This window comes from Caretta caretta, chromosome 18, assembly GCF_965140235.1.
Source record: "Caretta caretta isolate rCarCar2 chromosome 18, rCarCar1.hap1, whole genome shotgun sequence".
NCBI lineage: Eukaryota > Metazoa > Chordata > Testudines > Cheloniidae > Caretta > Caretta caretta.
In genome coordinates, this window is record NC_134223.1 from 9,483,006 (window position 1) to 9,501,085 (window position 18,080).

At 44.0% G+C, this 18,080-nt stretch overlaps 1 protein-coding gene across 5 annotated transcripts; it reads right to left on the reverse strand.

The window, feature by feature from the left end:
• Positions 1-503: 503 nt before the first annotated feature.
• On the reverse strand, positions 504-17,765 carry DNAJC16 (DnaJ heat shock protein family (Hsp40) member C16). Of its 5 annotated transcripts, none has more exons than XM_048825134.2 (15): positions 17,661-17,765; positions 15,832-16,017; positions 13,859-13,925; positions 13,001-13,334; positions 11,630-11,814; positions 10,346-10,450; positions 9,532-9,690; positions 8,556-8,686; positions 7,639-7,822; positions 6,440-6,622; positions 6,069-6,145; positions 5,453-5,533; positions 5,264-5,359; positions 4,448-4,618; positions 504-3,908 (listed from the first exon to the last, which is right to left on the reverse strand). In XM_048825134.2, exons 2-15 carry the CDS (start codon positions 15,996-15,998, stop codon positions 3,509-3,511), a joined length of 2,340 nt encoding a protein of 779 aa, XP_048681091.2. In that variant the 5' UTR covers positions 15,999-16,017; positions 17,661-17,765; the 3' UTR covers positions 504-3,508. The 5 variants fall into 5 exon arrangements, with proteins under 5 accessions (XP_048681091.2, XP_048681092.2, XP_074977259.1 ...); XM_048825135.2 differs by lacking the exon at positions 17,661-17,765 and adding an exon at positions 16,820-17,338; XM_075121158.1 differs by lacking the exon at positions 15,832-16,017 and having other exon boundaries at positions 17,661-17,716.
• Positions 17,766-18,080: the final 315 nt, after the last annotated feature.

Consider the following 18,080-nt stretch of genomic DNA (forward strand, 5'->3'; position numbering starts at 1 on the left):
TAAAATGTGGGGGTCTTTTGGAAGTGCCTAGTAAAGACTTTTTTCCACTAAACATAAACCTAGGAGGAGAGCAATATACAGACATCATGTAACATCCTGGCTCCCTTCCAAGGGCATGGAATAGAAGAGAAGTTCTTCTGGCTGCTTTATGCAGTGGATCCAAACTGACACTAGCTCCAAGCCCTACCTTAGGAGAGGACTTATGCCAAGGCACTGTGTTCTCCCTCGCAGTGATGGGATGTTTCTAAACCCTCTTTATGCATGATTTTCCCACGGCCCATAGCTGTCAGCCTTCAGGAGGGCAATAGGAACATTGACTAAAATACAGGGCAGCTTTTGGAAACAGTTGTCCTTGGTTAAGCAGCCCTGTTGCCTGAGTGGAGATAACTAGCCCATTGCATTTGCTAAATCACAAGGAGTTAACAGCTATCGAACTTTTGCAATTAACTCACGTACGCCACAACGCACTGTCAGTTTGTCAATTAAAATGCAAGGCCACCTCATCGTCTCACATTAAAATAGTTTATTTCAGTTGCGAATCTGTAATAATCTTAAAACAAAATGACATTATCAGTGCCTGTTCACAAATACAAAAACAAAAATTAAAAAAAGACATTTGCCAAATAAATTATTCCCCTCTCCCCCCCCCCAAGAGTATCAAAAGTGCAAAATATTTACCTGCTTTTCAATCCAATCTCCCAGGCTGCATTATTATATTAGTTCCTGGCAAGCTTTTACTGACCACATATATGTCAGCCATCGCTGCGAAGCTGCTGTGTACCACACCCAGTTAAGGGGAAAGGGCAGGTACAGTATTTGAACTCTAGGCTACGTTTCCCTGTGTTGTAACGATGTTTCGCTTCAGTTTCTGGGAGTTATACGTTTAAAAAGCTTATATTTAGGTTTGGAAAGCATCTGGAAAAGGGTGGAGGGAAAGCAGAGACATTCAATTCCAAGCAGCAGAGAGGTCCTGTGACTGGTCTTCTGCCCCAGATGAATAATGGATATCAGAGCAGTGCTACCCTTGCTGAACAGATGAATTCAGAACAGTTGGGGTGTGCCTGAGCCCATGAAAGCGTCACGTCTCCCTAAAAATACAATGCACTAATAGTAAATCATGTACTTTTACAAATGAGCTGGTTTGACCTCCTGCAACTTTGTTCTACATTCACTTTTATCCGTAACTGAATGGAATCTGTAGCACCCACAGTTGGCTATTTCCTGAGGGTGTATTACTGCGAATGGTCTCTCCACAAGACCCACATCAATAGGCGTTTATACACAGAGTAAGAGTCACCCCTCTGTAGAGAACAAACACAAGGCCTACATACCACTGGAGCCTCAATATAGGGTTTAAGTAATGCCTATAGCCTTTTCCTGGGTCCTTAGACAGGGGGGATTTCTTCTACATAGCACACTTGGGCCCTTAGTTTAAAGCCCTAAAGTTTGACACTGGTTTCTGACTAGCAGAAGAGATAGTAACAGCCAGCTTTTGTAAATTATCCTTCTAGGCCTAACCCACTCCTGGAGACATTGTTCTGCTGTGTTTAGCGTATCAAAAATTTTCTTTTTAAATTTGGATTTTTTTCTGCAGTGTGTCCAACTCTGAGGTTTACAGCACTGTGTTAAACCATGCAAGACCCAAAAGGCAGAACTGGCTACCAACACAAGAAAATAACCAGGCTATTTCATTACCCAAGGCAACTAAAGCACCGGCTTCAACAGAAACAGCATAAAGAGTGAAAAGTCAGTCTGCTGCTTCAGGTTAGTTTAGGGTCAGTCTAATGCATGGGGGTTTTCAGCATTTTATTGCTGCATCTCTCCTCAGAAGAAAAATCCTCTTCTTCCCTCTCACACCCTGTGCTTCGTAATCAAAAGGGTTCACGCTGGAGTTAGGACTTTACAGATTAAACTCCATTGGTTTAAGTAACATAGGGAAGGTCGGTTGAGTCCAATATTTTAACCTGACAGTACCCTTATATACAAGAGCATTATGATTATTGTTCAAGTGCTCTTTCCTTAGTTGAAGCACGGAGGGTAGTGAGGTTTTTAAGTAAACCCCCATGCTTGTAGGAGTGCTTTACAGTAAGGTTCAGAATGCTACTCAGGAGTTAATCTCAATCTGAATGAGAGGAAAACTCATGCAGAATTTGGCCATCATGTACCATAACGTGATCCATTCACGTGGAAGCCTCAGATTCCTATCCAGGTCACTTTGGAGAAGTTTATTAAGTTTACAGCAAGCATCAGATAAAGTGACTGTGTCCACACGGATTAACAGAGAGAAAAAAGGAAGTAGCAGTGTCACAAGATTACAGTTCCCTGCTTTGAAAAGAAACCTTTCCCATTTACCTTAACGTTCAGGTAGCAGCAAGAGACCATTTCTTTGTTGACTACTTGTCACTAACAAAAAGCCAGCTCCCTGGGCAAGCCAAATGGCTGGTAGGAGAGCCCATTTGATATACTTAAGTACAGTAACTCCACAGCCTAGAACCATTCCAGTTTTACACTGAACCATAGGTTGACAAGAAGGAAAAAAAAAGGCAACCAGTATGTTCAGAAACCTTTGAGCTGAGGATAAAAACAAAGTGAGAGAAGCTGAAACTACGCATCTTGTAAACGTCTATCTACAGCCAAACTAGTTCCATATGTAACAAATGATCTGATGACAGCATTTGTTGGGCAACATAGTTCAAAAATACAGTCATTAAAGAATTAAGTTCCTTGATACAAAGAAGTGTCGATATTGTACTAGAGATGTACCATTGTTGTTTGAAAGGCGTCCAAGTTGATTCACTAGCAGGTATTGAAGTTTTCTTTTACATGTCTACTGGCTCATAGCAGCTTATGCCTACAATCTGAGGACGTGGGTAAAGTTATGGCTCTAAGAAGACAGTCTAAAAATCGACAGAAGCAAAAAGGCATCTGAAAAACAATGTACATTTAAATGGCTCAACATCTTTACAGTATTTACTGTAACCACACTCCTAAATCACTCACCGCAGGGAAAGCTGATAAATAAAGAATGCTTGGTATGAGGCCTTTCAGAGTTTCAGAGGCTGGGGAGATTCTATAGGGTCTTCCCAGTATCACACCATGCACTATGGGCTAAGCATTGGGAAGGGGACCTGACCTATGTAACAAGTTCATTGTGTTCAGTCCAAACTGAGTCACCGTTGCGAAGAACTCACAGGTTTTCTTCAACTGAGAACAAACAAGAGACCGGACAGAGGCGATGCGGTGAGCAGGACATAAAAGGGAAATAGACTGGGTTTTGTCTTAGATAGTACAGCATTCAAATACAAGAACAATTTGGTACAGAGGACTTCAGTATGTTTCATCTTTCACTCCTAGGTCAAAGATGAAGGAAGATACTTCTACTCACTGGGCCTAGGAGAGTTCATCTAAAACCTACTGTCCATTTGTCATGACTGTTTATTCCTGGAAAGAATTGTCCATGGTTGTCATCTTAAAAAGTTTGTAGTGTTAGAATCTCTTTTAAATCCCTTCAGTCTAATGCAGGCCAGGATGGAATATAGAACCTTTGTAAGGAACCTTCTAAGAGACGTTCCATCCATAAGGACAACTTGCTTAATTTGTTTTTAACTTGTTTGGATCCTGGACTGCAGGAGGATTTTCCTCGGGCGTCTCCTGTGTGTAGCAAGGGGTCATAATCCTCACAGGACCCCATGGTTCCCCCTTCATCCCCTGATCTGTGAGGCTTGAAGAGGCAGAAGTATTTCTTGTGGCCATTTAGAGCTAGGACGTAACCGGTGTAGTCGCGCTCCAGGAAATGTTTATCGTATTGATTTGGAATGGGGGCAGCATCCTGGGCAAATTCTAACAAATACTCCAGCCATTCTCTATGCTTATCGAGACTCAGGAAGGAGAAATGAAGACAGCTGCTCCTGCAGAAGAAGTGAGAGGGAGACAATTTAGACTGTGTTCCAATTCAGACCAGACACCACACAGGAAACATCAAAGTTAGAAACTGAAGGAGGGTTGGAGTAATTTATTTTTTGCGCACACTCTTTTGACTGACTTACAGCCCTGGAAAGTGAGGCCCTGTATTTGTCCGAACACAGGCACAGCATAAGTGGCAGTAGATAGACCTGGAGGGGAGAGTTCAGGCTCCATGGCCCATCCAGTCCTTGGCCTCTCCGCTGAGATCACCAGTTGCACTAGTGGCAGAGCGGAGGACATCCATCCATTACAAAGGGGACTGAGCCCACCAACCCATTTAATGCTGGCTATCAAACGACTACCCATTTAAGCCCTTCACAGGTGCAAGCACCCACATGAAGCTGAAGATGTTCTTGGGAGCAAGCATGCAAGCATACACGTGACGAAGCAATGCAACAATACACACCCCAAGCCTATTCACTGCACAACACTACACAGACCATTAAGACCATAGCAGAAGCCCAACGAGGAACTCCGTACATACCCTGTGAATGTGTAGACTTCCAGGGCAAACTTCTGAAGCAGGCTGGTTTTGGTGGGGTTGGAAAGGATCAGAACCACATTCATGTGACCTGGCCTCAGGCGCACCAGATTACTAGTATAGGTAACATCTGTTAGCTCAGTCACTTCAACAAAGCCCTTTTTGGGAATCCTGCTGGGCAGAGAGAATGACTCAAGTGAAAAAGGAGCAAAGGACAGTAAATGCTAAAGGTTAAGGATTAGATGCTGTTTGGCAAATCATTGTCTTTTCTCCTTCATCACTCCACAAAGCATTTGTCTAAGGGCAAACACATGGGTTTCTAAGTGACTGTATGGCGGGAGAAGGATAGCTTTTAAATGTAGGAGACGGAGAGAGTTGGGTGGATGGAAAGAAGTTGACTGTATAGCCACTAGTCTGTTGCTAGTTCAAAGAACTTAGCAGTGGCTCCCTTGTATGACGGGTTTCAGTCACAGCTCAGGTAACAGCTACTTTCCAGTTCTCTACCTCGAAGGGACTTTTGGTCCCAAATATTCAATTTGTTGCTTTCCACGGATTGGCCGATAGCTGTGCCCATTCAACCATGCACGCTTTATATCAGCTACACCAAACTGACCCATGCGCTGCTGTTCACATGCTGCCTTTCAGTCACACCAGCTCCATTACTTCCCTACTACCTACCCACTGCCCTTCCCCAACCTGCCCTCTCTGCCTGGGGGAAAGGCAGTAGGAGCAAGACTATGCCCCACCAAGCCTCTTGAGCAGGAAAGTGGAGGTGCAGAGAAGGCCTGACTAGTGCTGGAAGGAGTTAGCAGGAGAAACCTGTTCTCTTTGCTGAAGGCCGTGTCATTCTTTTCATTCTTTTCATTGGGTTCTTCTTTCTGGGGGAGAGGAGAGTCTCTCTCGTCGCTCGAGTCACTGCAAAGGAGCATTTTAAAATAGGGTAAGTTTCAACTGAGATGCTGAAATCTGGTCTGTAAGGCTCCAACAGATGGTCTGGTAGGTACTCACCTGAAAGCCTGAACGATAACAGTACCAAAGAGAATGAAGAGGGCTGAGAAGATCAGGGACAGAAGTGGCATCATTTCCCGCCTAAGAGAAAAGGTTTGCAGTTAGTTCCGAGTTCCTACAGTCAACCTCTGCCTCAGGTTTTCAGCTTCCTTCCACCCCAGATAATAGCATATAATTTTCCTTGAACTGATTGTCTCCTGGTTGAAGGGCTTTAATGGAAGCTCTCTCATCATTCCTATCTCCTAATGAAAAGCCAGGAGACAAACAGAAGAATGTTTTTAAAATACCCTAAATGCTAATGAAAACCAGCACAGCAAGACAGCCAAGCCAGGACTATTGCCAAGAGGAGCAGTGTGTTTTCAGTAGCACAAAATCCAGGGGCAGACCTCAGCTTCACAGCTCAACCAGCTACCCAGAAGATGAGGCAGAAGTCAAGCTTCACTGTCCCACAGTTCCTCTCCTCTCTCCAAGAGAAGATATATATGCCTCCTTCTGTCCCTGTCAGATACCTCCATATCTTGATACGCTTTTGAATTTATGCTCAGGCAAGACAGAGGGCTATTACATCTATACAAAAAATAAGAGCTATATTGATATTTTAAATGGGATTCCATACCAGTTATTATGAAATACGCTATCCCAGACGTCTGAGACATACTCTATTGCAGAGTAGAGCCATCGGAGAAAGAACACCTGTAAAGATACAACAGGTCAGTGAGAAGGTGGCTGCTCTTCCCCCACGTGTGAAGAAACACATCAACTATGTCACTATCCCCTCTGCACCCCTTGTCCAAACCAGCTCAACTACCTCAGAGAACAGGGGCTGCCCCCTGAAGCTGATGAGTACACAGTGAAAGAGTCTTGCCTCTCCAATACTCAAACCTCTAGGCACAATTCCCATCACTGACCACAGCAGTGCAGTCTTAGAGTTAACTAGAACCAACTAACATAGGTTCGTTATGTCTCTACAAAGCTGAGAATACTTACAGGAGCAAGTTCATCATTCAAGTCTGGGAGGACAGTGTCTGAAGAGAGAAGACCAGGGTCTGTTCTTAACTGAGCCAGAAGATCCAAAAGCATGAAGTTATCCTCTTCGCTGCCCTTCCAGGCATCTTCCAAGATTTTATAGACCACTCTTCCTACATTATTGCGCCTTTCCAAGATGGCCACCTGGACAAATCAACATCACCACAAGCTTCAGGGAACAAGATACCAACTCGGAAGAAAGACTTGATGTGTCAAATGAGAATTCAGCACGAGGATCCAGATTAAAAACAGCTATTTCAGTTAATCTCTCACAACACCCATGTCAAAGAGTGGGCACAACAGCGGGATGGGAACAAGTATTAAAATACGCCACATGTTCCATAATACCCAACAGGAATAGAGATGAACAGCACGTGTTCTCTAAACCCCAGCTCCTGTTCTTCGGAAGCGTAACACTTATTTTGCATAGTGTTTTCCCTACACACTGCATTCCACATCACATTAGAGTTAGCCAGAAGAACAGTAATTAAGAAGCATAGGCAAGGAGGAAAAAGAGGGATATTTTCTCAGCAGAGATGTGAAATAAAACAGTGGATTTGGTGGTGAGACATAGGAAGGTCATTCCAAATAGGAGGAGCTGCAGAGGACAAAGCTCTCACATGAAGACTGGAGTGACAGAGTGAAATGACAGAACGGAACAGTGCTAAATAAGTAGGAGTAGTTTGGGAAGGAGTAGAGAGAGACAAGGTCCATCCATGAGACTGGCAGGAGCAAGTTCATCGAGGGGTTTAACATCAAAGAGGACAATTTTGAACTGGACAGTGAAATGAACAGCGACAGTGGAATCATGAGAATGGAAGATGATGAGGTTACACTTTGTACATGTCAGAAGGCAGGCAGTCCTGTTCTGCACATGCTTGAGTCTAGAGAGCTGAGATCAGGGCTGAGATCAGGACAGATCAAAAAGAAGAGAATTGCAATACACAAGACAATGAAGATCTGACCTGAAGCAGAGCATACCACCATGCAATACAAGAGGATTTGTCAGAAGTAGAAGGCCTGATCCCATAATATTTCAAAGAAGCAGCAGCAATGTTCTCTCCCCCCGCAACATTTTTGAGTTTGGGGTGAAAAAGTGTAAAGTTCAGAGAAAGAGAGACTGAATTACACATTAGGCAGAAGGAAAATGTGACACTCACAGCAGATTTCCCCCAATATTTCTCATCATCCATCAGCAAGGCATGGGCAAAGTCTCGCTGACGGTCGTTGTAGATATGCACAAACCTCACGGTGTCTTTCGTGTTTGCCAGAGCAAAGGCCACAAATGCCTCATAGGTCCTAGCAAACTTGTCACCCTCGCCAGTAAGTAAAACCACACAGTACCTAGACAACACAATGAAATGGAGGATTCACAGCAGGCCTGGAGACACAAAGGAATAACAAACCCAGCCTGCCAGCTAGAACGGACCCTGACGAGCCAGAGAGACACTTCATCGTGTCTATCTTCTTATACACTCTATTGCTCAATGTTCCTATCTCAGTCCTTCCCATCTTCTATGTTCCTGTCCCCGCAGAGTTACTGCAAGGTATTCTATTCCATAATACAAGAAAAAGGGATAGTGAACAGAACTGAAAAGTGGCACGTTTGAAACTGATAAAAGGAAGCTCTTTCACACACACAATTAGCTTCTGGGACTCATTGCCACGGGACAGAGGCCAAGATCTTAGCAGGATTCAAAAATAGATTAGACATTTAGATGTGTAAGAAGAACATCCAAAGTTCTAATACTAAATATAGAGAGACCCCCCCTCAACACTTCTGAAGGCATATAGACCTAATCTTGAATTATTAGGCGTGTGGAGGAAACTCCCCTGGGGGCAGGTTGTCCCATCACTGCCACTGAAGGGCGTCTTGGGCATCCCTGTGAAGCATTTGGCACTGGTCACTGATGGTGACAGGATACTGGACTACATGAACCACTGCTCTGATCCCGTCTAGCAATTTCTGTTCTTCCAATGGGCCCCCCCAGACAGTTAAACGAGAGGTCGCCTGTAAGCAGCCACCAGGAGTAGCTGTGCATGAGGATAGGAGGATCTCCATTGCAGCGAGCCTTACTTCCGCTGACGGTGAGACTTCTTCACAGGACACAGCTCATGAAACAGTTTTTGGTTGGTGAGCCTGGCTGCCAGAAGGAACTTGTTCTGGGAAAGGAAGTCATCAATGAGCTGCTTTTTCATCTCTCGTGCCTAGAAAGGACAAAGCAAACAGAAGATCAGCATTGTTCAGCTAAACCAGAAGGATATTCAGCTCTCAAGGAACATGAATGCTCTAGTGTTAAAGGGTCACCATGATGAAGGTCAACAAGATGTTTTACACAATGGAAGAGATGTTTGGGAGATGTTTGGGAGATGGCCACTCATGACTGCCCCTGGAGAAGGAGAATTAAACAGCTGTTGGAGCTGAGGGGAAAAAAAAAAAAAAAAAAAAATCAGAGCATCCAGTAATATTAAAATCCCAACTGTCAGAAAGCGCAACAGTGACCGAAGGCTTCTGATGACCCAGCATTTTACTGGGGTGTACCTGCACAAGAACAAAGGTTTGGGCATATCCCATATGCAGCCTTTCACTATTAATTCACTTTCTCTGTGAAACCTCTAAGTCTCATGGACTAGTCTGTTTAAGGAATTCCTCAGAGCCAAGGGTTCTTCCAAGGAGACTAACGATATCTGACAAAGCTGAATTAATTAAGAGCTGCCCACTCTCTGTACAGTCACTGCTCCACTGAAACCCAAAGACCTGCCCTCCTCCCATCAGCTTAGCTACAAAACTATGTTCCAATGAAAACCAAAACTATCACCAGTTATCCTCCAAGTTAAGATCCTTGTTGAAACCTACAGAGCTCCCTCGCTCCCTGACATTCGTTCAAGACATCCTTCTGAAGCTCGAATTTCTGCTCCCATCCAACCCAGAGTTGGTTTGAAATGCTCCACTGACCAACTTCTGATGTAAGAAACAGGCCAGAAGAGCAGTTACTATATTTTTTACTTAAAACCCAGACAGACAGACAAAGACGCAGACCACGAAGTGATACCTGAATAACATCGGCAGGCTTATCAACGTGTTCCTTGAAGATCATCATGGTGGGGGTGTAGACATTGATGTTATATTGTCTGGACAACTCTTCAGTCCCTCTGAGTCCAACATACACGTATCCAAAGGACAAATAATCTCTGTATGCAAAAGCAGTGAGCTAGAGGGAAACAGAGGTCCAGTGCATGTTTACATTGCAGATCACGCTTTGATTCTTCCCCAGTACAGCTTATGGTGATTATTTCCCCATAGCCTCCGCAGCACTGTTAAGTCTACAACACTCACCATTGTAACAGCCAAATGACACGCAACGTCAGCCCATTCCCTTTACTAGGCTTATTACACAGTTAGCTTCTTCCTCATGACAGAGGAAGGTTGGCGGGATCCATAGCTTTATTTTACAATTTAACATTCTATATCTTGCCAGATGTTTCTTTAGCAACTCATCGTCCTCAAACTAGATGCGGTGCCCAAATGGCCTGGATCATTAACTATTTGTGGTGGGAAAGGAATGATGACTTCTCCCCTTGCCCCCAACCCCACCCATGCCCTTACTCCCACTAGAGATCTGTCTATGGCAAGAAAAGTAAGTTCTACTCATATTCAGATGTTTAAAATAGTTAGCAGAAGCAGGTCACCTGACCATGCAGTCTCCAAATAACACACATGAAATTGCTGGGTGTTCAGGGTGGATAATGCTACTTAGAAGAACCATCCAGCCTGTGCCTACACCGAGATCCCATTCTCTGCTAAGACAGGTGGATTTACAAAGCTATCCAAATGCCAGAGATAACACACAAACACAAGTACATTACCTTGTATAACAATGGCACTACTGGCATATGATCAAACAGGAGGACATGGGGTTTATTTTCTTTCTTCCAGTTTGACAGGAATCGGACATAATTTTTATCTGTAATCTTAAATGTAAAACAGACAGTTAGTTTCAACCTCAATACATTCAGAAAACTAAAGTTCAATAAGGTTAAATGGCTGCATTAGAATTGGGTCCTAAAAAGATGCCAAAATGTCATGGGTTTTTTTTTTTTGGTAAAGGACAATTGTGCCCATACATCTTTTCCGCTAAGGCGATTTTTGCAAAACCAGGATTTTTACACTAACCGTTCTCTCTGCTTTTGCTGATCTTTCCTGACTTGATGTCATAAATTCTGAGTGGCATCACAATCATTTCCACAGCAACTAACTGGTGGTCATTACTGAGGATTATGACTTCAGATGGGGAATAAGCAAAAAGGGCAGAGTAGAAGTCAAACAATATGTTTATTTTAAAATGACTCTAGTGATAAAAAAAACTCTGTCTTCCAAAAGGGCTTAGTGCGCTCAACTCCCATTTAAAGGCCTGATTTAAAGCCTGCTGAAGTCAACAGAATGATACCCTATTCACTTCAGTAGGCTTTATGTCAGGCCTAAATATCAGCAGGAGTTGAGAATACAGAAAATCTTGCAAGAGGTACTTATCATTTTGCAGAAGTGGGCAAGGGGAGGGGAAGAGACATACAGTGATAGTCTCTAACGTCACGTCCACACCGGAGCACCATTTTGGAACCTGGACATGGCTATCCTCCAAGCAGAGTTCAAACACGAATCCTTAATATAGTTGTGACTATCTCTGGTGTAGTCCCAGACAGTGTCAAATTGGCACCCGTGTGGTTACGAGCCCTAAAGTGAGCCACGTGTATGATCAAATGCTTACCATGAAGCACTGCAGTTAACCCTGAAGGACGGGAGTTATGGTAAGTGGGGTATCATCAGTGAGGGGGAGTGTCCTGCTGCCAGCTCTGGCACCTATCTCACCATGCACACGGAACGATGGAGAAAAATTCCATCTTGTGCGTGAATGTAGTGTTTCCTTCAAAACTGCCTCCAGCATTCATAGCTATAACGACTTCACTCATCCAAACCGCCATTCTCCCTTGATTAAGGCCATTGCAAATAGCTTCAGAAACTTCTGACACCCCCAAGACAAAGGTCACATCAGAGACTGACTCCTTCAGATGATGTGTCAGAGACAACAAAAAGATCCAAGTGCTTAGCACACATTACCAGAATCTGAACACGCTGATCTCCCTGTCACGTACCTTCTCGATGAGGTTCCCTGGAAGAAGGCTCTCCACAAACTGCTGCAGGTTTTCTCGAATGACCGCATTGTGGAAGAAGGATATTTTCCCATTAATGAGTCCCAGAATGGAGGGTGTGCTGTGTGCTCCCAGGTGATGTGCGAGGCGTCTCTCATATCCAGCATGGACAACTCCAATTCCCACTCCTGAAAAAGGAGGGCAATCCGAAAAGAGGGTTACCTTGACATGGTGGGTGAATGACCCAAACTCCCCTAAAGGGAATCAGCACTAAGGTGGCTTCTGTTACCAAGCACACCGAGAGGATTAGTTATTCAGCTGGTACTACATAGTGTTTCCCTTTTTCACATTCCATGGAGAGTTGTATTACTCTGCTCTCAGGAAGAAGTAACAATGGCTCCATCTCCTCCTTACTCTTCTGCCTAAAGGTTCTCTCTTCAGCATGTTAAAACCCCAAGGAAAAAAATCACATTAAATATACAGTGCAGCAACTTCTGGTCCCTGCACTCTTATTTTGGATTCTGTGTTCTCTGTGACCGACTATCTCTGGTTATGTAGATGACCCATACGGGGGACAGGAATTTTCATCCTGAGCAAGAATATTGTAAGTACTTAACTGGAATACAAGTGTATATATTGCCAGTGTTCCCTGATTTTTATTTTGGGTGCCAAAATTTTCTCCCATCCTGCTGTGTCCTGCAGGATAGTGGCCTTGACTCTGGTCAAGTATGGGCTGGCTCACAGCCCCCTCTGGACTCCAGATTGCATCTCAGTACCATTCCTGGTATATATCAAAGGGCAATGTAATGTTTATATTGCAGGCCAGAACATAGTAGTCCCTGACCATGCAACACTCCTTGGTGCTATTTAGAGTGATGCAGGCACTAGGAATGGTTTAATCATACTGCAGCAGAAAAGGAGACAATCACTGAATTTAGAGATGGAAGAGACTCCCCAGACTGCATCCAGTCCATCCTCTGCCAGGGAAGGATTTCCTAATGCCTTGTCTCGTCAAGTTGCAGCTATCTCCAGGGATGGGGCTTTCACCAGCTCCCTTCAGAGACTGACCCAGCCCTACAGATCTAAAGTGTTTCTTCATGTTTTAAACCTCAATTTTTCCTGTCTCAGTTTCATTGATGAGGACTGGTGTTGAAAAGAAAGATCAATGCCCCTCCACTTACACTGGAAAACAACAGAAATAAAGCTATTCACACCACACTGATAAACCACAAAGGAACTCCGTGGCTGAATTCACATTCAAACACAACCCCCAAAAGTTGAAGTCAGTTGCCGTGGCCTAGGATGGAAAGCTTTAAGAAAGCCTCTTTCTGAAAACACGTTGCATCTTGAGTTTTTAAAATTTGCTTCTCTTACCCAGCACCTCTAGCTCCTGAACAACCTCCTTCCACACAGGCTCAATGTGGATACAACTGAAGCACCAGTCCGAGGTTATTTTAATGAGGTAGGGCTTTTTGAAACTGTCCGGTACAATCTCGTTCACGTAGTGCGAAAAATGCAGCAAGTACTTCTCATCGGAGGAGTCTCGTCGCTCCGAGTTAAAGGGGAAGTGGAAAAAGGATTCATCAAAGTAAAAGCTTTCGTGGAAGTGATGGAACTGGCGGTGCTGCTGCTGCTGAGGGTACCCCTGGTTCTCACCCACGTCTCCGTAACGATCAAAGTTTGATCTCTTTTCCTCATTGGAGAGGATCTGTCAATCACAGAGTTAAGAAGGGTTGAAAAGAAAGAAAACCTGGCTCATGTTGAGAGGGAACTGGAAGGATGACAATTCCCCTTCTTAAAATGATTGAATAGCCATAAGGAGCAGACACACTGGGAAGAGGACATAGATGCTGAAACTAGGGCTGCAGCACCCCCTGACTTAGAGTGGTTTCCATTATATACAGGGTTTCCAGTTTAGTTCAATGCTCTCAGCACCCCCACTATAAAAAAAATGTTCCAGCACCCCTGGAAGAAGAATTTCTTTTGCTGAATGTCTACCCAGTTGAGCTCCAAGAAAGGGAACTGTCATGTCTTCTCCAGGGGCTGGTTTTTGTCAAGAAAACCCAGACAAAGATTCCACCACCCTACTCTTCCATACACAGAGCTGAGAAATTGTTCCATGTAGATATAACTGGAAAATAGTAAAGGCTACTTGTAAAGGATGAACAGCAATTTCCAGGCTCTAACATACATCCTGAAAGCAGCACAAAGTTACCAAACAGTGTTGAATACCTCATAGGCCTTGCTAATTTGTATAAACTTATCTTCTGCTCCTGGGTCCTTGTTTTTGTCAGGGTGCCTACAATGCAAAAAATAAAGAAAATGGATTTTGTCCTTTAGAAAGCATCAGCAATTTATCACAGGGAGTCACAGCAAGCCACAAGTGTTTTCAGCTTCAATTTAATACTCATACTAAGCGGGATACATAGACATTAATGCCATTTATTGGTATCCACTTCTTAATCCACTTGATGCAGATTTATGGCAAAAGTCTATTTCTCCTACCCAGGCTGAACCACATAAAGAATTTCAACAGGATTTGAGTGGTGTATGTAAAAGCATTTTCTCGGTTTTGAATTTTATTTCATAAATAAATGGTCCAAGTGGAGCTAAAAAGTTGATTTAACAGCAGGCAGTAAATTCCTTCAGCAACAATCCTACCAATTTCAAAGATACACGCTTTAGCCGCTGCTCTCTATATATTAGGCAGAGCAGCTACTTGGTACATCTGCAATTCTATTCTGCATGTTAATAGTTTTTCATGATAGCATTAGACCACAACCTTAATGCCTAGGTTCTATGAGACCCCAGAAGCTATCAGATTCTGTAGTTCAGATAACCATGTTTTTCCAGATGCTTTACATCAGCTCTTCTCTTCAGTGTATGAAACAGGTCTTAATCTATGGTCATAATTTGGTTTAGCTTAATTCACTTCCTCTTTTAGGAATCTTGAAAATTTGACTTAAAAAAAGCTCAATGACTAGAAGTTGGCCGTGATCAATTTTTTATATATATAATAATAGATTTACTCAGTTGAGCTACTGGATGTGAGGAGCAGACGTAAACTGTTAGAGAAATTAACTAGTGACTGTGATCCTGTTGCAATTCCTACAACAACCCTAAAGATATAGTACAGAAGTTATTAAAAGACATTTGTTTCTTAAATGTCTGCCCTTGTTGACTCTTCCAATATGGTATATTTTGTAATGTACAAGATGGAGAGGGGAAAAAGTTTCATATTAGATCCTCCAGAGTCTGATATCCAGAGAACTGGATGAACCGGAAGTTCGTACCATCAGAAAATATTACAGCATGTGCAGTGTGTACAAACAGCTAAAATTTAGGGCCAGATCCTGCCGTTCTTATTGTCAACCTGTGAATAAAAACGAGGAGTCTGGTGGCACCTTGAAGACAAACAGATTTATTTGGGCACAAGCTTTCGTGGGTAAAAAACCCACTTCTTTATTCACCCATGAAAGCTTATGCCCAAAGAAATCCGTTAGTCTTTAAGGTGCCACCAGACTCCTTGTAGTTTTTGTGGATACAGACTAACATGACTATCCCTCTGATACTTAGTACCTGTGAACAGTCCCACTGAAGTCGACAGGTCATTTGTGTAAGTGATGTGGGATCAAGACTCTCATCACATACACAGAACATAGTGTATAACCAGCCTTTTACTTAGAATACACATGCAAACAAGATAGCTAAACATTATAGGTCCAATTCTACAAACCTCTTCTTGAGTAGTACTTACTCACAAAAGAAGAGCCACTGAATTCAATGGGACTACTCATGAAAATAAGTACTTCTCACTTTCAGGCTGCATAATTGGGCCCTTTATTAGGAAACAGTGTTCCTTCTCTCTCTCTCCTTTTTTTTTTTTAAAAAGGTTTCTCCCTGACCAGCAGATACATTTACTTAAGAACAGTAGGCCAGCTCCTCAGCTGAAATATATCAGTGTAGTTCTATTGTGGATTTAAGTTGATTTATACCAGCTGAAGTGCTGGCTCGCTATTCAGAATATGGTTTTATTCAACATGGTAAGAGCAAGTATGGGAAAATGGTTATTGTACAATTTTGAATGTCTTTGTTTTTATTTTGTAGATGATGGTTTCTCTCACAAATATTTGGTGCATTGGTGAAAATAGCTGACTCTATCTTGTAGAAACCATTTAATATACAACATATTTTAATCCACCTACCATTCCCGGGCGAGCTTCTTATAAGCCTTTTTAATGTCAGCCTGGCTGGATGTCCTGCTAACCCCAAGGATTCTGTATGGGTCAAAATCCACTGCAGACAAAATTTGCAGGACCAAGACCAGAACCAGGACCACAACCAACGAGATGCTTAACTTTTTCAGTTCCATTTCTCTTCCTTTAGGCAACCTGGACAGGAGAGTTTCCATATGCATAAGACAGAAGTACAAAACTAGGGATTGGTGCAAAATCCAGGAACCCCTATATTTAGTCCTGGACCACTGGCAAAAGATCTGAAAAACCAAAGGTCCCATCTCTTTCAAACAACCAGGACTAGCATTCATGTCTTATACTACTAAAAAGGTAAGATTTGTTAGAGAGTCTGTTCCAGCCCTTGCATTTCATGAAATATCACATCGTTCTAGTTATCATCATTTTGCTTCACCTGCAGTTCAACATTTTAGTAGCTTCTATCTTGAGAATTCTAGAGCAAGAGACCTGTGCTTTACACCTACTAGCAGTTCGCTACCAGTTTTCAGATATTAAAAAAGCAATAAACTGTAGCTGTTTCTGCCATTCCATCATCTATTCATTTATCAAGACGAGCAGATACTTAAGGGACCAGTACAATTTTCAAAATCCTAGTACTAGACTAGCAATCAGAAACCAAAGAACTCTGATGGCTGACAGTTACATGAGACCATGTTAGCTGAAGGGACAATGCCACCCTCAACTCTAGTCAGTACCAAAAAAGTGAGCTAGAATATTTTCAGCTACTACATCTGCCCCTCAGCCCCCACTGTTGTGTTTTTAAAACTGTATTTTCCAAAAATTGTTTCTCTCTCCTGTTCACGTATAAGATCCACAGAATCACCTCCTTCAAATAAATGCACAATGACAACCAAGTTGACTACTTAAAATGCTGCCAACCACACAATTCAATAAAATGAAAGAATACAAAAAAACATTTTTAATAATCTGACACAGTTACCTTGAGCACTACTTGCCATAGTTAAGTGAAACCATTTCTTACAGCTGGGGTGAGATTTCTAAACAGATAATGTAAATAAATTTATTCACAGATGTTATTTATAACAGATTAGTAACAGTTTTTCCACTGTTTACGCTCTTCGCTTAGATTCTGCATAGTTCACAGCTTGGGCAATGGAAATCAATGCAGTCAGTTTTGCCATCAGGTTCTCAGAGCTGCAAGCTTTGGTCTCCAGCCACTCTCTGGCAGGGGGCGTTTATTTGTTTAAAGAGAAATCCTAGCACTGGACATTTAAAAGTTAAAAACAACCCTCAAAAAAATCTCAAGAAATATGTCTCAGGTTTTATAAAACCGTATTGTTATGAGCTGTCAATGTGGGGGCAGGTGCGATCGGACCGAGCAGCCCTTTCAGCCACAGCTGCTGACAACTCGGGCTACCCCGGGCAGGGGGAAGGGAAAGGAGCCAAGGGACCCGGAAGAGGGCACCCCAGCCGTCTCGGCACCCCCTGACACTGGGGGAGGGGAGCGCCCAGAGCTTCCCAACGCTGCTCCCCGCAGGGCCCCGCCAGCACCCCCCGCTGCCCGCATCCCCGCAGCTGCCTCCCACTTTACCCCAGGTCGCCTCCCACCAGGCAGCTCTGGGCTCGCCCCAGCCGGGCGCCCCGACCGTCGCCCCCGCTGCCCCTGGCCAGGCCCCGGGCGGCGCTCGGAGCGCGAGCCCCGGAGCGGGCGGGACGGTCCGCGGGCAGGGTCAGCCCTAGATCACATGGCGAAGCCCCTTAAAGGGCCAGCGCCCACCCCGGGCCGGGACCCCATGGTGGGGGGGGGGCCCGATACCCACCCTGCGCTCGGGGCACCCGGTCCCCGCTTCCGGCTTCGCGGCCCCGCCTCTCGCCGTCACCATAGAGACGGCGCACTGCTCTCTTCCGCTCTGCTCCATCCGGTCATAGAGAGGAGACACGGATCATAGAGCAGCGCGGGGCTCCGAGGGCTAGCGAGTACCATTCTGCAGAGCATGACGGGATACAAGCGGAGAAGGCGGAGGTGGGGGATATCCTGTAACCAACCCCCTTTTATGTCGAGGCAGGAGTATCATGACGAGATGTCATGGTGAAGTATTGGCCCATGTCACAGCACCGTGACCTGGGGCGTGATGGCGTGTCATGGTGTCAGCCTATGCCACCATGGCGCTGCATCATACTGTGACGTCATGTCTTGGTGTCAGCTTACGTCACCGTGGCGCCGCGTCACCATGTGACGT

Coding starts and splice junctions, on each gene's coding strand:
- DNAJC16 (XM_075121157.1), bottom strand. CDS start 16,172: ATGAATGCTAGTCCTGGTTGTTTGAAAGAGATGGGACCTTTGGTTTTT. Junction 11,815..13,000: donor TCAGGAGCTAGAGGTGCTGG/GTAAGAGAAGCA, acceptor CTCCTTTTTCAG/GAGTGGGAATTGGAGTTGTC. Junction 3,909..4,447: donor GAAGTCTACACATTCACAGG/GTATGTACGGAG, acceptor CTTCTTCTGCAG/GAGCAGCTGTCTTCATTTCT.